This window comes from Narcine bancroftii, chromosome 7 (assembly GCF_036971445.1).
Source record: "Narcine bancroftii isolate sNarBan1 chromosome 7, sNarBan1.hap1, whole genome shotgun sequence".
Classification (NCBI taxonomy): Eukaryota; Metazoa; Chordata; class Chondrichthyes; order Torpediniformes; family Narcinidae; genus Narcine; species Narcine bancroftii.
In genome coordinates this window covers 9,509,153-9,535,270 of record NC_091475.1, presented here as the reverse complement: position 1 = coordinate 9,535,270, position 26,118 = coordinate 9,509,153, and the positions used below count along the sequence as shown (strand labels likewise).

Here is a 26,118-nt window from a genome sequence, read left to right as displayed (position 1 = left end):
GCAATTAATCAGAAGTCAATCTTACTCTTTAAGGTTCATGTGCACACATTCTTCCCAGCAGGTCCATCACCATCGATATGGCTGGATGCAAGTGTTTAAAAAATGGGGCAAAGGACTGCCAACCTGTAGGGTTTAAATATACATGAGATGATGTCACTATATCCTGGAACCATGTAATTTATTTACACAACTGTACCTCATTCTCCATGCTGCTTTTGGCCTTTGGAGAAAATGCATATAAACACTCTTCATAGTCACGAGGAGTTCAATCTGGCTTCCTGATTCAGTTTGACTCCTCTGTTATCCTTTTACTGCTTACACTGGACTCCTTACAGGAATTGAGGACTTTGTAATTTGTTGATTTGACTTGCTTCTATTTTGTGATTCAAACAGAAGTGGACCCTGCATTGATGTCACAAGTAGATTCATCATCGTACATTAATTTAGTGTCGTGAAACTTGAAAGTTTGCGGATGCTGTGATTGTGTTAAAAGCACAGAAAATGCTGGAGGAACCCAGAAGGTTTCTTAATGTTCTTAGGAGGTAAAGATACCTAACCAACGCTTTGAGTCTGAGCCCTTCTTCAAGGTATGAGCAAAAACCAGGTAGGCACCTGAATAAAAGGGCTGGGGGAAGAGGATCACACACCAAAAGACAAAAGTAGATAATTGCACATGGATAAGAGAACAGGAGAGGGAAGGTGAGAATTGAGGGGAGGGATGCGGCTCTGTGAATGTTGAGCTGCAGGAAAGGAGTGGGAAAGAGAAAGAGAAAAACAGACTAACAGACAGGCATGGATAGAGCTAGAGGAAAGGAATCATAGGAAAAAGAAAGAGAGATGGCGGGGAGGGAGCTCCAGATTCAATAGATGACCCTTGCTAGTGAAGTGTTGACTTGGAAGGAGTGTTTGGGACCCCGAATGGTAGTGAGGAGATGAAGTGTAGGAGCAGGAAGAAGGTTTAAGGCAGGAGAAGGTCACAGAAGCTGCAGTCTCCAGGGAGGTGAGCTTCCAATTGTTGATGGATCCCGGGTGAGTGTAGAAGTATCAGTTGAATGTGTGGATTCAGCAGAGGGGAGATCCATGGCAAGTAGAGGCAAGTGAAGTTCAGTGCAGGGGTAGTGAGACAGCGAGTGTCTGCTGGCATCTGCACATGGAGTCGAGAGTAGTCCTTAGTATCCATATGTTTGAAATTATACATCCACAGGTGGTTGTTGGAGGTCAATAATCCCAGCTCCTCAGGGAAGTGCCCAAAGCCCAAGCACCTTCATCTGCTTCTCAATGATCCATCTTCTAACACAAGTTGCCGATATTTGTGATGAATGCAAAATGTTCATTTCAATTCATAAGTCCTAAGCAAATGAAACTATCCACCTGCAGAATGAAAGACCTGGACAACACTCAGTCATGGGCTGATATATGGCAAGTAATGGTCACATCACGGGAATGACAATCAAGTTCCTCCAGCAGTTTGATTTTTGCTCCAGATTCCAGCATCTGCAGTCTCTTGTGTCTTCAGGCAATGACTGTCTTCATCATGGAATCATGAAGTTATACAGCATGGAAACAGACCTTTCTGCCCAATCATCCATGCTGACCTAGGTATCTTCCTGAATTAGTCCCATTTTCCTGTATTTGGCCCATATCCCTCCAAATCTTTTTTTTTTTAATAAATCAAATGTCTTATATGAGATGAGATTTTAATAAATGGCTCATCAAAGGAGGGCACAACAATATATTCTTGACTTTCAATGACACTGTCCTTGACTAATCTCCACCATCAACATGCTGGGAGTCACTATAGACTGAAAACTCAAGTGGACCAGCCATATAAATACTGAGGCTATAAGAGCCAGTCAGAAACTGTATTCTATCATGAATGACACTCCTAGGCCTTTCCACAATCTACAAAACGTAAGTCAGGAGTGACGGAATATGCTCCCCTTACTTGGATAGTTCAGTTCCATCAACTTCCAAGTAGCTTGAGAACAGCCACCCTGACTGGTACTCACGCTAAACATTTTATTCCCTGCACTACTGCTGTGTAGTGGTGCAATAGCTACAAAACTATCCATAAAATTCACTACAGTTTTTCATCTTGGCTGCTCCAACAACATCTCCCCAACCTATGACCTCTGCCATGAAGAAGGATGATGTGTTCATAGGGTCACCACAACCTGCAGATCATCTTCCAACTGCATTTCACCCTGAGTTGGAAATGTATGACAGGTACAGGACCTTAATTCTCACTGGGTCCAAATCCAAGCATCCCTAAGCAACTGCTTTGTGGACCCCCTTCATCAGAAGGTTGCAGTGGTTCAAGACAATACCTTTTCTCAAGAGCATTTAGAGATAGAGAATAAATGTTGGCCTTGCTCGTGATGCCCAGATCCTGAAAAATAAATACAGAAAAGAAAAACTTTTCTCTGATGTATTAAATTTCAAATTAAATTAAATTTAGACATACACCACGGTAACAGGCCCTTTCGGCCCACAAACCCGTGCTGCCCAATTGCACCCAATTGACCTACAACCCCCACTATGTTTTAAAGGGTGAGAGGAAACCGGAGCACCCAGAGGCAACCCACACAGACATGGGGAGAACGTATAAGCTTCTTACATATAGCGTGGGATTCAAAACCCAGTTACGATCGCAGGCGCCTAAAAAGCATTGCATTAATCGCTAACCCTGCCGAATGTCTTGTGCTTTGTTTTACAAGATAACATTGTACCATCTCACAAGATGAGCAAACAGTCTCTTCAAAAGAACTGTTACTTGGGGAATAATTGCTGGAACAGTTACTTGTATCACTTGTAGTCACCTAATACTGTAACTTTTCCTTGGCTAAATCTTCCTTTGACTGTAGACTATTGTTTCACTTATGGCTGGCAGAAGTCAGCATTCCATTCTTGGCTGACATCTCCAAGAAATTCACAATCTTACACATGAAAGCAAACTTATGATTCCATGACCCAAGAAGATTTGACTGGATCTTTTCATCCCTCCGGCCACCCATGCTCTGAATAGCAATCTACAGCCGAAGATTTCCTTGTGGTATCTCTTCATCATTTGACCATGACCAACTTTTTGGACCATGACAGACTTTTATTCTACAAATATTATTGACTGCATGATTGGATTTGGCAATGCTCTGGAATTTGTTTCCTTGTAGATGTTTCAGTTTTCAGCTTGTAGTTTCAGGTTAACGAGTGAATGGTAAGATTTGTAAATGCCTCGAAGCAACACATTGAAATTTTAGCTCAGGTGCAGATTAAAGGCAATTTTTGAGGAATTAATCCCTATGATCTCAGTTGAAGTGAATTTATGGAGTCTGCTATCTGACATATGTCAAGAGGTTTGGAGAGTGTGGGAATTAACTCAAAGGTTCGTAGAACCAAGCCTTTTAGAGGTATTGAGAACACATGCATCTGAAAGTTTTAAGGTGATTATTGTAATGAGCCACCAAATTCCATCTCAGTTTAAATCCCTGCCTCCAAATTACCCCCAAAATAACCTATAACCACTTACATTTTGGAGGGTGGGAGGAAATCACAGCATCCAGGGAAAACCTTTACAGACAGTGCTGGATTCAAACCTAGGTCACTGGCACTGTAATAGCTTTGCACTAACTGCTGAGATAACCATGCCACCCTTGAGCTCCCCACTGTTTTGTTGCTGACTAGGACTGATGCCAAGTGGATGTGGGTGAATAAGGCAGCAAATGGGGATCAGGAGTTGGATCTGAAAATTATGCTAATGGTCGGAAGAGAGTTCTGCAAGTTAGATTGACGGCCATTAGTCTAAGTGAGGATCAGGCTCCATATCAGTGGTCTCAGAGGATCCCTGCAAAAAGGACTGGCTGGATTGTTGTCACATTTCATTCTGACTAAACCCAATTTCAAGCTCGCAGTTCTTTCTGGATGCTAACGATTCAAGCAGACCAAGCTAGTCTCAGATGAGCACTTGGCAGCTATGCCAGCATATACAGGCAAACCAAGGCAAAGCAAGGTAGTATCATGAAGTGCAATACATTTTTTCTAGACGAGTTCAATGCCTTCTATGCTCACTTCAAAAGGGAAAACAATCACGCACCTCACAAGCCCCGGTGACTCTGTGCTCCCCGTTTTGGAGGCCGAGATGAAAAGAATGTTCAGGAAGGTGAATCCTCAGATGATGTACCTGGCTGCATCCTTAAATCCTGTACAGATTAACTGGCTGGCAGACATTTTGCATACATTTTCAATCTCTCACTGCTGCAATCTGACATCCATATCTGCTTCAAGAAGAATATGAGCCCAGAATATCATGTTGATCTGCCTCAACAACTATCGGTGTTTTGAGAGGTTGGTTATAAATCAACCTGCCTCAGGAAGGTCATGAACCCACTTCAATTCGCCTGACATCAGAACAGGCCAATAGCAGATGTAACTCGCAGGCCCTCCATTCTGTGTTAGATCACTTAGACCACATGAACACCTATGCCAGACTGTTGTTTATTGACTACATTGTTGTTGGTTGACTACTGCTTGACATTTAACGTAATCATACCAGTAAAACTTATTATAAAACCAAGGGATGCATCCCTCTGCAACTGGATCCTCGACTTCCTCACTGACAGACCCCAATCAGTGTGGATTAGCAACTCCTCGCCGACAATTAGCACAGGGGCACCTCAAGGCTCCATGCTTGGTCCTCAGCTCTATTCCCTATACACTCATAATTTATGAGGCCAAGTTTGGCTCCTACGCAATCTATAAATTCGCTGATGACACCACCATTGTTGGTCATATAATGGGAAATGATGATTCAGAATACAGGATGGAGATCAAGGACCTGGTTGGGTGGTGCTGGAACAACAATCTTGCTCTCAATATTAACACCAAGGAGCTTATTGTGGCTTTTCAGAAGGGGAGGCTTAGGGACCATGCATCTGTCTGCAATGATAGGATGGCAGTGAAGAGGGGTACCTTTAAGTTCTTGGGAGTCTACAAAGCAGGTTCCTCTCCTGGAGCCAGCACATCGAGGCACTGTGAAGAAGGCACACCAACACCTCTACTTTCTAAGAAGCCTGAGGAGATTTGGCACATCGTTGAATACGCTACAAAATTTGGCATTAGGGTTAGGGTGACTGTAGGTATACTGTGGAAAGTAATATTGACTGGTTGCATCACAGCCTGGTTTGGTAATTCAAGTTCCCAGGAACATAGAAGCTTGGTCCATCATGGGCTCTGATCTTCCATCCACTGAAAACATCCATGTGAGGCATTGCCTCAAGAATCAGCCAACATCATAAAGGACCCCATCCCCCTGGTCACAACATCTTCACCCTGCTACCTTCAGGAAGCGAACCGTGAAGTTCACAATCTCTAAATTCAAGAACAATTTTTATCCAATGATTATCACAATCTTGAACCTTCCCTTACTACCCAAACCATAAACTAGTCCAAAATCTCCAAAAGATCTGTACACACTATTCAGACAGTACGTTTTTCCCGCACTGACTGTAATTGTGAATATTTATTCATCTGTTATTTATATTTGTTATCTCTTTCCATCCTGGAATGATATAAACTATTGTAGTTGGTATATCTTGCATTCCAGACTGGCTGCAGCAAGTACAAATTTTGGTGCAGATGTACATTGTACTTTTGTATATGACATGAAACTCATTATCAAGATCTCTGTCTCAGTTCTTATTTACCAATATGAAATGATACGTTAGAAGTTCTCAGAGCATAAAGAGTAGGCTCTCTAATGCATGGAGAGTTGTGTTCTTTCATATCAGATGTAACTTGCAGGCCCTCCATTCTGTGTTAGATCACTTAGACCACATGAACACCTATGCCAGACTGGCATAGACTGGAGAGTTCCAGCAACATAAAAGTTACATGGAACAGAGATCCTGACTTAAAGATGCAATGTATCATTGGGCCATATTGCAGGCACTGACCACTCGTTCTAAAGGGTGAAAGAGCTCTGGTAAAGTTCAGGAGTACAACACAACAGCCTGCAGGCACCATGATTTAAGTAAAAACACAATACTGGAAAAACTCAGCAGGTCAAACAGTGCACTTTATTTTCTTCTTTGGCTTGGCTTCGCGGACGAAGATTTATGGAGGGGGTAAATGTCCACGTCAGCTGCAGGCTTGATTGTGGCTGACAAGTACTTTATATAGCAAAGATAATCAATGTCTGGGCTTGAGCTCTTCATCAAAATATCAAGGTGCTTTGGTTACCACAGAAACACTTTAAAGCCCAAAATGTATGGAGAAATTCATAACCACAGTGTTTTAATTTGATACATATTTATGGCTTGTATTGTGGAAAACTGGCAAAATAACCTGAAACCACAAGATACAAATCATTCACTGTACAATAGCAATGTAATAAAATGGCAGAAGTGGTTAATCTGAATGTGTTTCTTTCGCATTGCTGAGATTCACACTGACAATTCATAAACCAGGACTTAGAAAATGGTTAGAAAGATTAATTATCTGAGTTGCAATTCTCCTTCAGGTCTACTCTCACATAATTAGGAAAGCATTCATTTTTTATAAATATAATTTTATTTGGATATTATTCCAATTTGATACAGCTCAGTATGAGAAGGCATTGCCAAAATAACTCATGTGATCAATAAACCCTGTACGGAATATGGGAGGAAACCCAGCAGACATGGGAGAAACTACAAACTCTTTACAGACAGCACCGGATTTGAACCCAGGTTGATATGGTGTAATAGTGTTATGCTAACCACTACACGAACCATTAAAATCCTCTCCAATTTGGTTTATGTTTTGCTAGCATTTCGTTTTAGTTTGTATTTATTTCAGAGTAGAAGCATTTATAACTTTCCTTTTTCATGTGTCTCCTGTTATTTCACCACTTTTGCTCACACCACTGGATTTTGCTTCCAGGGTGTATTTTATGGATTTTGGGCTTCTGAACACAAAAATCGACAAGGGACACTAATTAAGCGTCCCCAATCCTCTCAACAGTGAACATCTTACCAATAGTTTCTCTAGCACCCTTCCACATTTCTCAGCCTGGAGTGAAGCAGGGTGGTCTCAAGCTGGTAAAGAAAGATACAAAGAACACATGGCACCTTTATAGTGCTGTAGGTTCCACCCCAGATCATTTACAGGAGACCAATGGCTCAGTGCCAGGAACATTAATCCAATTACAACAACCAATGGCCCAAGGCCAAGTACAGGAAAGCTGGAGAGTGAAGTCCAGGTAATTTACATGGAACCAACAGCAAGGTGCGCACTAATGGCTGGGATGGAACCAAACCTTGATTGGCAGCAGGTGTGTCCTCTGATTAGGTAGAGGGTAGTGCTGTCATATGACAGCCACAGCCCTTCCCAATGCAGTTGGCCTCATCAGCAACAACGACGAGTCCCACTACAGAAAAGAAGTAGAAAATCACATGAAATGGTGCAAGAGTTACAACCTAAGTCTCAACGTTGTCAAGGCAAAGGAGTTGAGCGTGGACTTCAGGAGGACCAGGAATGACTACCCTACACTACACATCAACAACTCAGTAATGGAGGAAGTGGAGAGCGCCAAGTTCCTTGGAGTTCATTCAACTAGTGACCTATCATGGACACTGGATATCTCCACAACAGTGACTGCACTTGCAAAGAAGACTGAAGAGGGAAAGGCTACCGGCCATCATTATGACAACCTTCTATAGGAGCTCTATCAAGAGCATCACAGTGTGGTATGGTTGCTGCAGAGAAATGGGTTGGAGGTCAATCCACAAGTCCATAAGAGTGGCAGAAAAGATCATTGGAGTCTCCCTTGCCCCCCCGCCCCACCCCATCAACATGATCTACTGGGATCACAGTCTGAAGAGGGTGTGCAAAATCATTGAGGACCCCTTCCACCCTGCACACAGCACCTTTCAGCTGCTCACTTCGGGGAAGAGGTACAGGAGGATCAGATCCGGCACCACCAGGCTGAGGAACAGCTTCTTCCCACGGGCAGAGAGAAAGCTGAACGACCGAAGGAACTGCTCGCACTAACCATTCAAGACTCTCATTTGTACAAAACAATATTTATTTTTATAATATAATACTTGTCCTGCATATGTATTATTTGTCTGGTTGTCTGTCTGCATGTTTTTGTACTGAGGACTGGAGAACATTGTTTCGTCGGGTTGTACTTGAGCAATCAGATGACAATAGACTTGACTTGCAATGGGTCAGCATCATTATACAATGAAACATTTTAAATTCGATTAAAATTAATTTAATGTTTCTCCAAATTCCTACAAGGTACTTAAGGCTGCCGGTTGTTTGCATTCTGGATACCAGGTGTTTTCTTACACTATATTAGAAAAGCAGCTTAACATTCAAATTTAATTCTTGAAACAAGTAACCTCTCCTCACTAACAAACATAAGTAGATAGATTGGTAGATGAAGAGGAACAAGAGAAAGAATCCCATCTAGTTAGCGAGTTGTATATGCGGCTCTAGTCGAACCCAGTTAGAAGTAAGAGCAACATTTAAAATCCCACATAAAGGCACAGCACATTTTGTTCTTTGGCCGTGGAATACAAAAATAATAGTTAATCATCAGTTAAAATAGAACAATTGTAAAGGTCCATAAATAATTTGAATGTAGTGGACTCTTATTGACCTCAGCTAACAAGGCTTATAAATGTATTTTAAGTAACTCTTTGTCATTGGCGTGCTGATAAAAACATTAATGAAGCCTTTCACGCACTGGACCTGATATAAAAGGCCATTATTATAAATACATTTATGAGGAACTAAAAAAGATAATATGTGTGCGAAGGCAAGGGATGTTGATGAGGTCTTCAATGAATGCTCATCTGCACTCTCCAAGAAGAAGGTGGTAGTGAGTTCACAGTATGTTGATAGTCTGGACCAGATCAGTATTAAGAAGGCAGAGGTGTTAAGATGTCTTGGAATGCACAAAGATAAAGACCCAGGGCAGGGTCAGATATATTCCACAATGCTTTGGGAAGCAAGGGAAGGGAAAGTAGGGAGCCTGATAGAAACTTCTGTTAATCACTGGTAAGATATCCGAAGAGTGAAGGATAGCTAATGCTGTTTTCTTAAGGACAGCAGTGATAAGTTAGGTAACTACAGGTCAGTTTGTCTTACGTCTTCAGTAAGGAAATTATTTTAAAACATTCTGAAGGATCGGATTTAGGCATATTTTGATAGGCAGGGGCTTACCAGAATAGTCAGCCTGGCTTTGTGAGGGGGGAACAATCCTTTTAACTTAATTTTTTTTTTAAAAAGAGGTTATGTATATAGATTTTAGTTGGGCATTTGAAAAGATCCGATTGGTAGGCTGGTCCAGAAGGTTAAGGCATATGGGAGTCAAATGGGTAGGATATACATATATAAAACCGAGGAATGTTGAAGAGCAGAGAGACCTTGGGGTTCACGTCCATTGTTCCCTGGAAGTGGCAACGCAGGTAAGGTACAGCAGTGAATAAGGCCCGTGGCACACTCACCTTAATAACTTGGGGCAAAATGTACAAAAAATTGTGATGTTATGTTGCAACTTTACAAAACACGTTTAGACTGCACTTGTAGTATTGTGTGCAGTTCTGGTTGCCACTCTACAAAAAAAAAATACAATTGTACTGGAGAGATTTCAGAGGGGATTCACTGTGATGTTGCCTGGATTAGAAGACATTAGTTAAGCATGGAGATTTGATAGCCAGGGCCTGTTTACCCTGGAATGAAGAGGCTGAGAAGTGATCTGACATGGCTTCTCCTCCACTGCCATTATCTCAGCACTCTATTTCCAGCAGAACTGCCCTAGCCTCTTCCACCCCTCCCCCAGAGGTGACAAGGAAATGAATTCTCTCATCCTTACCTACCAACCCACCAGCCTCTGAGCCGTCCACAATTTCCACCACTTGCAATGGGATCCCACCACCAGAACTGCAGACACTTCTTCCCCTCCCTGTTTTTGGAGGGATCATTCCCACTGCTATTCCCTCGTTCATTCATCGCTTCTCACCAATCATCCCCTTGATACCTACCAGAAATGCTACACTTGGACTTAACCTCCTTCCTCACCACTATTTGGGACCCAAACAGTTCTTTTTTTTTAAGCAAAAATAGTTTTATTCACAATAAATTATTTACAAAAGGAAAACCGTTCAGAGCCTGTTCACACCCTTTCTTTCATATCCATATATTCCTGTCACCGTGTATTGTTACATTGGATTCTATTTACACATTACCACTACTGTGACACTTTGTTGCCTCTCCCCCCTTTGTTGCTTCAGGGACTTCACCTCAGACTCAGCCCCTCAATGCTTGGTAATGTGAGGACTCTAGACTGTGAACTAACCCATAGTGTCCTCGTGCTGGGAGCACCAAGCCTCAGGGTGTCCCTCAGCACGTAATCCTTCAGCCTGGAATGTGCCAGTTAGCAGCATTCCCTCACTGACATCTCCGTGTGCTGAAAGGCCAACAGGCTTTGGGCAGTGGCCCTGGGAACAGCCCGCAGATCAGAGTGCCTCCTGTCACACTGCTGCTAGGGATGAACCATGACAAGATTTTTTTTAATTTCCAAAAATATACTTAATTCACAATAAATTATTTACGAAACAAGAAAACCGTTTATGACTTTTTACATTCATAGTGTCCGTCATATTGATACATTCTCATCAATGTACCTTTCACATTGTTCTCTCAATACACCATTACCACCACTACGGCACCTTGTTGTTTCTGCATGGTTGGCGTAGCAGTTAGCACAATGTCTTTACAGCTCCAGCGATTTGGACCAGGGTTCGAATCCCGCGCTGTCTGTAAGGAGTTTATACGTTTTCCCTGTGTCTGCATGGGTTTCCCCTAAGGGCTCCAGTTTCCTTCCACCATTTGAAACATACTGGGGGTGTAGGTTAATTGGGTGTAAATTTGGCAGCATGGAATTGTGAGCCAAAATGGCCTGTTACCATTCCGCAAGAAAACAAGAAAAGAGTTCAAGTCTTTTTACACTCATAATGTCAGTCATAGCGATACATTTCCATCAATGTGCATTGTTACATATGTTCTCTCAATACCCCATCACCACCGCTATGGCACCTTGTCATTTCTCCCTCCTATGTTGGATGAGGGGCTTCCCCCCAGACTCAGCCTCTCAGTGCTCGGTAATGGGAGGACTTTAGACTGTGGTCCTTCTCCAAGGCACCCTTCCTTTGTCTGCATCAAGCTTCAGTGAGTTATTTAGCACGTACTCCTAAGGCCTGGAATGCGTTGGTCGGCAGCATTCCCTCACCAACATCTCAGTACGTTGAAAGACCAACAGGTTTCAGGCAGACCAAAGTGCTTCTTTCACCGAGTCTTCGAGCAGTTCTGGATGTTGGGCCATGGGTGTGTCCCTGGGAATAGCTGTAGATCAGAGTTCTCTGTTACACTGCCGCAGGGGATGAACTGTGACATGAATCCCTTCATCCTTCTCCACACACTCTGCATTCACCAAAGAGGTAAGCGACAGTCTCCACTCCACCACAGCTGTCTCAAGGACAGCAGACGTGGAGGCTGATGTTCTGGTTGTACAAGAAGGATCTCACTGGCAGGGCTTCTCTCATCCCCAGCCAGGCCAAGTCCTGGTGCTTGCTTATGAGCCCTGGCGATGAGACATTCCACCAGATGACCTGGACTGCATGTTCAGGGAACCATCCCACCGGATCCTCATCTCTGTTTCTGCAGGACCTTCTGTGCTTACCACTGTCTGATAGCCTTTTAGTCAAAGGTATTGTTCTGGAAAAACTTTTTCATAAGGATAAGTGGTGTGGCAAAGTCCAGCTAACTGTGACATTGCATGCCACAAGGGGCAGGCCTATCCTTCACTGGTACAGGTATAACCTTGGTGCCCTTGTACTTTGGTTCCATGCACAGCCTGATGCAGCCACACATGGAGATGGTGATCAGGATGAGGGCCATGTTGGGTATGTCCTTGCCCCCATTCTCTGGCGACTTGTGTATGGTGCTCCTTCACACCCTATCCATTTTGGACCCCCATATGAATCGATAAACTGCTTTGGTAACTGCCAGGGTGTAGGGCAGGAGAGAGGCCACACCTGAGTAGTACCAAGAGCTCCTTGCTCCTGATGACCAGGTTCTTCCCCATTATTGAGAGGGAGGGCCACGCCCATACACCTAATTTTTGGTGGACCTTAGTGATCCACCCCAATCAATTCTTGTTTCACATTTCAAACCCTCCAAACCAGATCCACAGTACCTTCAGTTAGTCAGATCGAACTTTAAAAGGGATGGTGGACCAGTCGGGCCAGTTGCTAAAGAAGATTGCCTTGCTCTTCAACTGATTTACTCTGGCGCCTGCAATATGCTGGTCAGTCTCCAGACTAATTATGTATCCGAACAGAAGATGGCGATGTTGTCCATATACAGGGAGCCCTTGACCTGAGTGCCTCTACAGCCTGGCAACGTCACTCTCTTATGCCCTCGTCCATCCTGGTGGATTTTACAAAGGGCTATATGCAACACACAAATAAAACTAGAGACAGTGAGCAGCATTGCCTAACTCCAGATTTGATGGGGAAGCCATCTGTTTCCCACCCATTGATTGGGACTACACAACAGATGTCTGTGTAGCGCAGTTTAATCTAATTCCTGAATCCCTCCCATTTTGGAGAGCACATCCATCATGTACGTGTGTGATATCCAGTCAAAAGCCTTCTCCTGGTCTAAGTTGACCAGGCAGGCATCCACCCCCCTGTCCTGCACATGGCCGATGGCATCCATGAGCAGCAAGAGGCTGTCAGAGATCTTCCTCCTAGAACTATGCAGGTCTGATTTGGGTGAATTTTGTAGTCAACATTTAACAACATGGCCTTTCAGGTTGCCTGAACACCCCTTGTAAAGTTGCAAAATCTCCCCCTTGTGGCTAAAGATTTACTCACCTGAATGCGGCCTCTAGAGTGCCTCCGAGGCGCCAACACCAACCCTCCTCCAGAACCCACAGACAGTGTGCATGGAGGAGATCAGAGTTTCAATAGATTAATGGCTTTACCGAGGATTCAGCATATCTCAGACTGAACACAGGCTGATAACATGAAATGCATTTCCCTTGCCTGCTCTGAGTCTGCCATAATCCAGTGCTCTTCTGCTTTGGTGTACTTCAATTGACATCATGTCAGTGGGTGGAGCTACAGCTCCAGTCGGCCATTCTCCATGGGCTCTGGAGGGCGCTCCAAGGCACCTCGATTTGAATAGGCACTTTAAGGTGGCCCAGGTAATGCAGCAAGTAGCCTTTTAGGGCTGCCACGTGAAAGCTGAGTCTGCAGGTTAAGATCTGCTCCTGCTGCCGCCCTTAAGGCGGAGAGTCCACCTGAAAGGGCCTAATGAAATAGGTCTCCAATTCTTGATGTGCTCCTTCTCCCCAGTCTGTTTGTAAATGAGGGTGACGATGCCCTTCCTTATGGAGTCTGACATGCTTCCTACCAGGAGCATAGCGCTGTATATTTCCAGCAGGACTGGGCCCACACAATCCCTCAGAGCCATGAATAACTCAGGCAGTAGGACATCGCTTCTGTGAGATTTACTCAGCTCAAAGCAATGGATGGAGTTTGACAGCTCCCCCAGAATAATCTGCTGATACAGACATTCTCACTTGCTGTCATCTAAGCCCTCCATGATAAAGAACAGGAAGTTTTGGGAGACAATTCTGTCAGTAGCCTTAGTGTCTTACAGACAGGCATAAAAGGATCTTCTGATCCTCTGAATGTGAGGATGTAATTGAGTCATCCTCTTCCTTCAGGCTGTGGATTACAGAACTTCCTCTATGAACCTTTTGGAAGAAAAAAAACTTGAGCACGCCTCATCCTGCTTCACTGTGCGGACTCTGGATCTGAAGATGATCTTGGAGGGCATCAAGGCTTGCCAGCTCTTCACCTCTCTGAGCTCCTCCCTCACATCCACCCCTCTTGACTGCAGAAGGAGGAGTTGTTGCTGCAGGTCAGTCTGGAGTTGGCTCAGTTCACGCTGCCTCTGTCTTGCCCTCTGCATACCTTTGAGGATAAAGAACTTCTCGATGTTCTGCCCGTTAGCTTGTAGTCCTCCCCTACTCCTCCTAACACCAGCCCCCCCATCCTTTTTTATTCAGGGATCAGGTCTGAAATGCCGACTGCCTTTTACTTCCTGTGGGTGCTCATGATCTGCTGAGTTTCCCCAACATTTAGTGTATTACACTAGATCTGCAGATCTTCTTGATTTCCAGAGTTTCAATAATCTCATTTAAACAAAGGGGTGTGTTCCAGGCAACACAAATCTGTGATATTTGCTTGACCTTTTGAAGTGGTCATCTTCTTTCAGACTATGATGAGTGGGCAATGAATGCCGGTCTTGAGAATTAATTTTAAATATTTTACAACTTTCAGTTTTAAACGCAAAAAGCACAGAACTAGTAAATCCCAACCACATTCTCACAGCCAACCATCTACCCACTCCGTCTAAAAACATTAATCACAGTTGTAGTGGGCATAGTATTCATAATCTAACCTTGGCATTTAAATGAACCACTCCGAGCATTACTACTAGTGCCTTGTAATCATTTTTAGGCATTTATTATGACCGACATAAACTAAGAATTGTCAGAGCTCTGTACAACAAACCACTGTACTGTTATGCTAATATAACCTTTCTCTCTCCTGGTTTTTATATCTCCCCACAGAAGCATCATTATATTTTATGTGTTTGGAGCCCTTCAGTTTATACCATAACAGCATCATATATACTTTTAAAAATGAAATCTCTAGTTACGGACATCCACTGTCGTGAATTAAAGAATTATAAAACTGAATTTAAACTTGCTTACTGACAAAACATTTTTCCCTGTTCCCAAATCTCATAATTTTTGAAATGGCTTTAGGTGTGATAAAACCTCTAATATCGAATGAACAAATATTAGTCAACAATTCAACCATGGAGGGTTGAATGACAACCCTGCCCTTGCCTAATGTCCATGTGCACAAACTTTCCAAGGGAATTAATGTTTGTTAATCAGAAGCAGAAACCACGATAGATACTTTTTAACTCATTGTATTCTGGTTCACATTCCTTAAAAAGGCAATATCGGCCAAACTACTTAAATCATGCAGAAATACTGTTTTTAAATATACAAATTTTAAAAAGTGAAAGATAATGCAAATCGTTTATCTTTTATGCCCATTAACTATGGGTCTACATGACCGATCTCAGAAGAGGTCGATGCACAAAGTAGTTTTAATCAGTGATGTAGCAATAATGAGAAAACCAATTTATCCTTTGGATCCAAGTCTTTTTAAAAAGAGAATAGTGTAGTCCCCCAGCACTAATAATATCAAATGGAACATTCCATTGACATTTCAAGTCGATAAAAAATAATTTAACTTTTCCGAATTTCAAACAATTAATGTGGTCATCAGTGGGGAGTAATTACTACTCAATTACAAGGTTGTTCTGACTGCAAAGAAACATGCTGTGTCATCTGTATGGAGTACACTTCACACACAAAACTATTCACCGAAATAACATATTTGGACATTATTTATATTGGTCACAAAAGTTTGAATGAAGAGTTGGAATAAATGATGATTGAATGCAATTTGAATTGTGCTATTTCCATAAAATTCACATATTGGCAATGTGCCTGTGATTAATTTCCAAATGCAAACTTTTCTACATGATTAGACCACTACCAATTAATTTACCTTATTCCTTAAATGGCCTAAAATTTATAAAGAAAATGAGCACAGTATGTCAATAAGGATGATTCACCATGAGTTTGGATTGTGACTGTTTCCATACAACAGTGCAGTAAAATCCCGGTTATCCAGACTTGAAGTAACCAGCAGGCCTCAAGCAATTGGCAAAATAAATTGTGGAAAATAAATAATATGGATGTTTAGAATTGGTGTGGCTCACCATTAGTTCACCAATCATACAACACGCAATCTCGAGCAACCAGAAAATTCACTTTTCCGGCATCTACCAATCCCCCATAGCTGCCAGATACCAGGGTTTGTAAACTTGCCTCTGTTACTTCTCAGTCAATAGAAGGACTGCTGTGGTCAGCCCAGTCTACATCTGCATTTCCTGCTGGGAATTCAATGACTATAAACAGTTGTGCGGCTGTGGATTTCATTATCCATTGTGCTGTGTGATCCCAGGTGATGTCATTTTGTCTTATCTTCTTCTGCTTCTAAGCTGGATATATCTCTCCTTAATAGATCTGATGCCAATGGAGAGAGGCCGAGTTCAGTCTGGCCAGGTTTTAAACCCTGCTAATTATTATTATCTTTATTAGCAAGCATTGGGTTTCAATAAGAAAACCCAGTGAGTTCATTCTGAGATGGGTCAATAAAATCCATGACCAACAATCTGTAATCTGATTGCATCCATGTAATGTCAATGAAAATTTAACTGTGATCTTGTGGGAATCAGAATGGTAAAACTCTTAACATGCACAGAAACCAGAAAGTTTCATTGCACAATTACAAACATATGCAATAAGTGAAGAGCTGTGGATCATATTCAGAGGAATTCTGGCAAGATTAATTGATAATAATAACCTGACTCCTTTTCTATCCAATTTAGGCATATTGGATCGAAATTAAATCTGATCCCACTATTTCTTCTTTCTATTTATAGATTATTTTAATTGATTGACTTCTGCCTTTTTCCGTCTCCTATTATCAAACCATGATAGTTTTCATTTTTTCTTACAAGAGAAATGCCCTTGTAATCCCAAACACACAATTTTACCATCCCTATTTATTTACTGGCCAGATCCATTGAATGGAATGGAAACAGCTTATTGATTGTAGCCCTCAGCAGGTGGTTACAATCCTATTGCCTCCTCGGCTGCACCCCCCACTTTAAGGAACCGACCACAACCCTCTACACCACTCTTGGAACTCTCCAGATAAGTAGTCAAGGTATTGCCATCCGTGTTTATTTTAGACAGCAATGTCAGAAAAATCTGTGAAAATTTGAACATAAATTAACATGATGACTCACCTTGTGGTCATTTACACTGCACCTGTGCGCGCTCGTCCCGGTGCTTTTATGTGGAGCAACGTGGCCTGAGTCAACAGCTGTACATTGAATTCATGAGGTGAGTTTTGCGGTGCTATTTAGACGGGTGGCTTCCCCCGAAAAGTAGTAGGGGTCCTGCAAGATAAATCGCGGTGCAGGAATTGACTACAAATTTCTGCACTTCCCTTTTTAGACTACCCGGGCAACGGCAAATTTCATTGATTGTGCAGTTACATGCCTGCAGACTAAAAACCCTAACTTTCTCCTTGCATGTACTTACCCCAACAAACTCAGTAACCACCTGCTGAGGGCTACAATCAGCAGGCTATTTCCATTCCATTCACCGCTTCCCTCACTAGATCTGGCCAGTAAATAAAATATCACTGCATCTCACGAGATTTCCAAATATGTGTTTGATCAGAATTGCTCGTGTTTAAACTGAACAGCATCTCATCCACTCACCTGAGCATCGGCCTCACCCAATGCCAGTGTACTCTCAATTAAACTCATGCTATCTAAAGGACACAATGCACCAACTTCCCAAGGCTTCTTCAGCAGCAGGCTTACAAGTCCACCACCCGGTTAGACAAGGGCAGCAAATGTGTCAGAATGCAAGGTCTCCACCAAATCACCAATGCTAATTCTTACCAAAAACAAAACTGCTGGAAGAACTCAGCAGGCCAAGCAGGATCAGCAAGAGCAAAAGGAATGCGACATTAGGCCAGACAATTAAAGAAAAAAATAGACTGGAAAGAAAAAAAATACAGGGGAACGGTTGGACAAGAGCTGATAAGTCAAGTCACCCTTATTTACCAGTCATTCTATGCTCGCAGAGCAAAGACGAGAGATAGTGTTTCTCCAGGACCACCGAGCATATTTACATAAATATGTTAGAATAGGTTAAACACATTAAAATATTAATTGTTAACAATCCACGGTACCCTATCCCCAAAAGTTCTGGGAGAACAGGAGTCTGATGGCTTGGGGGAAAAAGCCCTTGCCCAATCTGGACGTAAGGGCCCGAGTGCTGCAGTACCTCCTACCTGATAGCAGAAGGGAGAACAGTTTCTTTGAGGGGTGTGTCGAGTCCTTCACAATGTTTATTTGCCTGCATCGAGTGTTGTAAATGTCCTTCATGGTAGGGAGAAAGCCCCCAATGCTCTTTTCTGCTGATTTCACTATCCTCTGCAGGGTCTTGTGGTCCGAGGAGGTACAGCTTCCAAACCAGGCAGTGAGGGAGGATGGGAGAGGAACTTTCCGCTGGATTCAGGTGGTGTGGGATGGAGGGGATGAACAAAGGGAAAGAGGACCTGGGAAGATGTTTCCCTGTTTCTCTAGTCCCTTTTATACTGGAACGCTGCAGTATTCCTGTAGCCATGACCCGTCTTAGGAGCCGAGAAAAGGTGGCTCCATGACTCCTTTAACACTGCAAGCCGGCTTCCTGAAGCAAAAGAGGTGGCGCATGTATCGCAGCAGTGTCAGCATCAACTGTGATGCAAAACATACACGCCTGGAAGTGTCATTATTGTGCACTCAAATTGGCAGCGGAACAGCATAGACATTTGATAGTCTGATGCATTCTGTGTAGTCTTAGAACTTAATCAAAGCTTCTGAGTGTCATAATCAAAATTGTTAATTTCTGATGAAGTCACTACTTGAATTTCCCGCACTTACGTTGCATGCTAAGGACATCATCAGCCCTTGCTATTTTGACCTGCCGACACAAGTTGACCATTTTAGATGGGTCTTGCAGCGCCACACTCCAGCACTGAGAGTTTGCCCCTTGGAGGGCCAAAGATAGGTAAGTCTGGACCACCCAATCCACCATCAATTTTTTAAATATAAAACACACAGAGCTCAAAAGGCAGATAAAAGCCAGCTTCCGTGCTGATTTGTTGCTGTGCTTCAAACTCATTTATCTTCATGTCTTCCTTGAGCCACTAAATTTCTGTCAATTTTGCAGTCCTCTTAAAGGGGCTACATAAATGGAAGATATCGTGGACTGAAATGATTAGTTTATTAAAATAAATCTTAAATGTTGAAGAAATTCAGAGAAAATGTTCAATGATGACTTTTCCACATGATTTCTTTTACTTTTGCCTTTTTCTTGATCATAATTATCTTTCCCCGGCCAGCTTTATTTATATCAGGGTTGTCCAAAGTGGTTGATAGTGACCCCTTTGGGGTCGATGGCACTATCCAAGGGGTCGAAAACGCTGGGATGGGGTGCAGGGTGGAAAGCAAGGGCGGATCAACTGAAAATGCCGCCTATAGCAGGGATGGCCAGCCTCTTGCAAGAGAGGGCCTTGGTGGCTGCCATGTTGTATTTGGCTTCGGCCTTTGAACAAGTTGAGAGTGAATGGGAGGACGGACTGTAGAAGAAAGATATGCCCCCGCTGAGTGCCACCACCCTACCCACCTCCTATCCAGCACCGGCACCACCAACCCCACCCCCATCCAGCTCCGAGATTCCATGCCTGGGGGGTCAATGAGGGATCAAGTATTCCATGAAAGGGTCAATAGTCTAAAAAGTTTGGGGTCCCCTGATTTATATTGTTGCTTGAAATGATTGTGTGACAATCATAAATTTAAGGAACCCGTTAAGCACAAAATTCTAGTTCAGCCTTTACTTTACAGCCTGTCACTTACATAGTTCTGAAAATCCCATAGCATCAGAAGAAAGATGAATGAGCATCTAATTACTTTAGATACATCAACTACTTACACTTCCCATTTTCCCCCAGTCCATGCTTAGCTGCGCATACTGGCCAGGATCACGTCAGTGTTTTAGAGGAAATTTGATTATATGGTTATGTTAAACATAAAATAGATTGATCAAGATTTAAACATCAGCGCATACAGTATTTTATGTGGATGGTGTGATGTTTCTTTTATTGTAATAAAGAAACAGGTTATTTTAAAACAACTACACTTTATTAGCTATAGAACTCATTCACGACCGTGTGGAGACATCCATCTTGAAGCTGCAACAAACTAGTCTCCGACTCCCTCTAATGGTCAGGAGGATCACTTACACTCTATATAGATGGTCTTCATGCCAACTTTAAAATACCCAATGGAAAATATCAAAAACTAGATCAAATAAAGTACTAAAAAACAAGAAATGCTGGAGGTACTCAGCAGGTCTCGCAGAATCCATCAGAGGTAAAGATATATAACCGATGTTTCAGGCCTGAGCCCTTGTTCAAAGTATGAGTAATATGGAGGTAGGTGTCTGAATTTAAAGAAAGGGCCAACAAACAAAAGGTGTTAATTGGATATGATAGGAGGACAGGTGAAAATTAATTGGGGGGTGAGGTTGGAAGTTTAGTCATGAAAGGAGCTTATAAAATTTGAGTAACCATGGCTTCCCCTTCAACTTGGAGAAAGTGGGATGAGTCAAAGGAGAAGTTATAGCCAAGTTCTGCTAGCCAGAGGAGAATGGTGGTGGATGGGGACTGATTGGATCTGTTGTCGAAAAAGAAACTCGCTCATCCACTCATCCCTTTTCCCCAATCACTTTCTTGGCACTTACCCTGGTGACCGCAGGAGGTCCAGCACTTGCATTCACACTTCCTCCCTCACCCCCATTCAGGGCCTCAAACAGTCCAAGTAAAACAACCCTTCACTTGTGAAATTACAGGGGTCAACTACTTTACATCAGAGAGACAGATCACTTCGTTGAGCACCTTGGCCCCGTCTGCCGCAATAGTGGGGATCTCCCACTGTCCACCATTTTAATTCCCTGCTCCGTTCCCTTGTTGACATGTCTGTCCATGGTCTCATACACCATCAGGCTGAGACCACCTGCAAATTGGAGGAACAACACCTCATGTTCCGTCTGGGCACCCTCCAACCATATGGCATTAACATCAATGTCTCCATTTTCCAATAGCCCCTCTATCCCTATGTCTCCTTTCCTCTTGTGCTCTCTCTCTCTCTCTCTTCCCTTTTCCCTCTGTCTCCTTTCCTGCAGCTCTGTGGTCACAGAGCCAAACTCCACCCCCCCCCCTCAATCTTCCAATCTATTCTCACCATTCCTCTCTCCTGGCCTCCTCTCCAGATCCAATTAACACCTTTTGTCTGTTGGTCTGTACTCCTCCCCCCGCCCTTTCTTTTCATTCAGGTACCTGCATGCGTTTTACTCATACCTTAAAAAAAAAAGAAGGACTCAGGTCTGAAATGGTGATTGTATATCCTGACATCCTACGGACGCTGCAAGACTTGCCGAGATCCTCCAGCATTTCTGTGTTTTTACTGCAATCACAGAATCTGCAGACTCTCGTGTTTCACTACATAAAGTACCATCAGCAAATTATTAAAATGTAAAATTGTTCTAACCTTGCTTGGTAATTATAAATGGCTCTGCAATAAATACAAAATAGACATCTACTATACCATCCCTGAAATTAGGTCAAGGCAGGACCTAATACTTTGCTAAAACTGAGATCAAGGCTCTCAACTTGATACATTTTTCTCTTTGCACTGCTTGGAAGGTGGGGCATTGGGGGGGGGGGGGGGGGGGGGAGAGGGGTCACTGGATTTGTATGCATCCATAAGAGGACTTGTGTTTTTTGACATTATCCTTTTTCACAATTGTTCCTTCAACCAAAATGATACAACAGCCAACTCCCATCCAATTCATTTTTAATCCCATCTCTGTTTTGCCTGTAAAACCATGTCATCAGGAATAATCACCTGCTAATCCTTTTTCTTTAAACTGTATTTAATAATAGATATGACATCATGTGCTTTCATCCTACATAACTATGTAAACCAGCTCACTGAGAAATAGACAATTTTACTCAAAAAAAATTAACAGCATAATTGAGCTTAAAAATAGATTTAGATTTTACACACAATGTAAATGAGAGCATGTTTAAATTTGTAGAGAAAAATACACCATAAAATGTCAGATATTTGGAACTCTGCAAACTTTCATAACGTATATATCCTCAAAAATTACACTAGTTATCAGGTTTTGCTAATGTATTGATTTAGATTGGCATCCAATGACACAGATTCAGCATGTCTTGTTAACCATCGTTAAGTTGTTTTTTAAACAGCTTACAACATAACTCCAGAAATTTGATTACAAGCAGGGGTGCAGTGCTGGAACACCATTCCCGCACCTCAGGGGGCAGCTCTGGCGCCTCGCTGTCGCCGATTTGGTGAACTCTGGCACCCAAAAAAATTAGCATTGCATCCCTGATTACAAGTTCTGCAGTTAATCTGCTTACTAATTATGTTGAAAGTGAAAGGAAAATTGATGAAATTTAAAGAACAATTAAAGGGAAATGTATGATGCTGGAGCTACAGCATGGGGAGCTTGTACAGTGGCAGTAGGTTCAATTTTTTCCCATGATACTGAATATCCTGTCTAGGTCATGTCCTCCAATGAGAGTGGCAGCCAAAGACTTCCTGACAGAGAAAAGCTATCGGCTAAAGGACACCATCAGACACCTTTATATGGAATAGTTATACTATTTTACGGTGTTGTATTGATCCAAAGAACCATACATGCCTTGGTAATAAGTTGTACTCTTCCTTGAGCCCTGCTGGATATTAAGTCAACTCTCCAGAGTTGCCAATTTCAATTTTGAGAGCAACCAGAATCTTGAGGAGGACTTTTAACTACATATTTACGACTACATTTTCAAAAGCAACATTATTTTCAGCTGTTGAGTGGTGGAACTTGTAGCATAAACGCATGTTCAAAAGGAAAAATATAAAGCAATCTGATTAGAGATACCTGTAGCACAGCAGTTGACACCAAAAGCCGAACATTTGATGGCTTGTTCTTTTTGGCCAGAAAATATTTCCACCAGTTGTAAGCATCTTAATTCATTCCCTACCCTTGCATTACATTTAAACTTCTTGGCTCATCAAGTTTGTTACAGTATTTATATTGTCTAGACAAGTGGCTATCAGTCCATGTCTTAGAGTTGCATAGCATAGAAACAGGTCGTTTGGCTGTCACATCCATGCCAACCTTCTTCCCCATATATCATGCAAATGCCTTGCCGTTCAGTGTGGGCAATCATATCTCTCCATCCGTCATGATCGCTGATCCTTCGAATTGTAGTTGTTGCCTCCCCTGCTCTCCTTCGGTGAAGGATCACAACTTTGAGCTGAGACCATAGTCAATGTTGAGTTCATGATTAGACAAGGGAAAAATACTGAAGTGGTTTCCCATTGCCTTCTTATGCCATTGATCAGCAGATTCATCTGCCCAGCATTTTTAGTTTTACAACCATAGATTCCAATTTCTAGAATCTGCCTGTAAAAACTATCCACCGTCTGCAATCCATGGCTTCACGTGACCCTGATAGGGAGGCTAAACAGGGACAACACTTTGCACAAGGGTGACCTGGAGGCTCTCGGACGGAAGGTGTGCCTTACACTTCCTTTTGCTGATCAATTGTACAGCACCAACACCAATTGCCCATATAATATTTACCCACATTAGGTTTCACGTCCTTCTAAACGCTGCTTAAACTCTGTGACTGTATCAGATCCCGCATTTTCTCTACGTTCCTGGTAACAGCCTCTCACTGGGCATATTTGCCCTCAAATCGCTTTAAACATTCCCTCTTAACCCACGGGAATTAGGTTTTGACTCTCTCTCCTATCCATGCTTCTCAAGATCTTGTATACTTCAAACTGACGACGTTCAATGCCTACAGCTCTATAAAACATTCAAATCATGAGGTAACTCCTGCCACTACTCTTTGGTGTGCATTGAAATCATTCCAAGCACTGTTTGCTCACTATGTATTTTCCACCTCACCCTGTTTATCTTGCATAATATTTGAGCATAGTAAGGCAGCGAAAACATTTTAACAATAGTTTGTCAATATGCTGCACCAAATATGATTTTCAAGTGGGACAGAAAATAAACTTCTAGCAAGATATTAAATGCCCGAGTTCAGTGTACTCACATTCTTGAGTTATCTTGCACTGATGGTCAAACAAAATTGCTTTTCAGTAGTATGGAAATAATGCATAACAAAACAGTAACTTTAGCAACTGCCTAACAGTGGCAAAGATGGAAAAATTGGGAGATCATTTGCCAACTACCCTTTTATTACAGTTAAATATGTAGTGGGAAAAACTATGCATATAGGAACATTCAAAGGGAATTTTAAAATGAAATAGCCTAAATTTATAATATTTAAATCAGTTTTAACACAAGTAGAAGGGAAATGGGATTTGATCCACTGTAATACGGAGTATTGTGCCCATTATGGTCACCCAGCTATAGGAAAAATGTAATCGAGCTGGAAATATCCACAATGATGGTTCCAGGACTGGAAGGTTTGAGTTAGAAGGAGAGACTGGATAGGCTGAGGTGGGGGACAGTGGGAATTTCTCTAGATCAGTGGTTTTCAAACTTTTTCTTACCACTCACATACCACTCTGCCATAAGTGCTCTGTGATTAGTAAGGGATTGCTTAAGGTGGGATGTGGGTGGAAAGAAAAAGTTTGAAAACCACTATTTTAATCATAGCTCATTGACTCGTTATATGCACGGTTTCAGAACTCCAAAGGAAATGAGCCAAGGACCATTTTTCTCAAGCAAAATATTTCAGAAACAATTGGGTCTAGACCAGTGGTTCCCCCCCTACTCACATACCATCTTCAGTAATCCTTTACTAATCACAGGGATAGGGATTGCTGAAGGTGGTGTGTGAGTGAAAAGAAAAAGTTTGAAAACCACAGCTCTAAATTACAGGAGGCTGAAAGGTGACCACAGGGACCTACATAAAAGCATGCCTGCATTAGATAAAGCAGGTGGCTGGATTTCTCAGAGGATGGGGTATCAAAAACTAGAGGGCATAAGTTGAAGGTGATAGGGAAAAAAGGTTGAAAGGGGATTGGAGGAGCAGGTTGGCTGCCCGGAGGAAGTTGAAGAGGCTGAAAATACTTTTGGGAGAGATGGCAGAATAGGAAAGGGACAACCTCAGGAAGGCATCTCAGTCAGCATGGATAAATTGGGCTGAAGGGCCTGTTTCCCTGCTCCACGAATCTCTGTGGAGGCAATCAAATGACCCAGACAAGAGGTTCACAAGGTCACCACGATTCCCCTAAAAGCATGTCGTGCAAAAAGGGAGTTTCAAACATGCTAAGTGGGGAAGCAGAGCTGAGTTAACACCAGCACACTAAAATGATAGCTCTCCGACAGGTAGCAATCAAATGGAAAGTTGCCATGTTAATTAAGCTTCACCCAATTGTACAGAAAACAAGTCAAGATGCGCTGCTAAAGCACAGAACGATGTGTTTGGTGCCTGTGGGACAATAAGAAACAAGACACTTCACTTTAAAAGGCCACCAAATCTTGTATCAGACTGAAACAAATGCAGAACCTCTTGTTTGAACTTTTTGCTCTGAGACCGTTGTCAAATGCACGTGGGGTCTCTGCGCACAATTGTTAACTCGCTCGCTTACTTGAGAAGATGCTCGACGCGTTCATCTCTTTGGTCCGGATGAGGACGAGCAGGTAGATGACGGTGGCGAGCGCTGGTATCTGTCTCCCTTGCCATCCATCGAACAGGGTCATGGTGCAAGTGCAGTGAGGGGCTCACATCTTTTTAAACCCTTCCCTGTGCGCCCATGTCCAAGAGACGTCCGGCACTCGGCCCGGGAGCGCTGCGTCAGGGAAAGAACTGTCACCTCACTTCACAGGATCGACTCACAGTGTCCGCTCAGGGCACGGGCGCAGCTCGGGAACGCGCCCGACTGAGGGACGCGCGGGGGGAGAGATCGCTCGTGGGGAAGAGCAGAACCCCCCCCCCCCCCCGGAGAGGACTACAACACTAGCCCTGGGTACGCGCGGAGAGGAATGGAACTCCGACCCTGGGGGCGCGCGGAGAGGAATGGAACCCCCATCCCTGGGGGCGCGCGGAGAGGAATGGAACCCCCATCCCTGGGGGCGCGCGGAGGGGAATGGAACCCCAACCCTGGAGGCGCGCGTAAAGGTTCGAAAGTCACCTGCAGGGCCGCGTGGTCACCATGCCCCACCCTTGAGGACGCTTGGAATAAGCATCGAAGCCCCCCCACCCCCCTGCGGCGGGACACAGA

The 26,118-nt window shown here is 43.0% G+C and overlaps 1 protein-coding gene across 2 annotated transcripts in view; it reads right to left on the bottom strand.

Moving 5' to 3' along the window:
• eva1c (eva-1 homolog C (C. elegans)) overlaps positions 1-26,118 on the bottom strand; it is a 92,692-nt gene extending 66,574 nt beyond the window's left edge. For both annotated transcript variants that reach the window (XM_069888759.1, XM_069888758.1), the window contains exons 1-2: positions 26,029-26,118; positions 25,486-25,686 (exon numbers count right to left, since the gene is read on the bottom strand). In XM_069888759.1, coding sequence (XP_069744860.1) covers positions 25,486-25,597 — 112 coding nt within the window. In that variant the 5' untranslated portion in view covers positions 25,598-25,686; positions 26,029-26,118. The remainder of the gene's footprint in view (positions 1-25,485; positions 25,687-26,028) is intronic.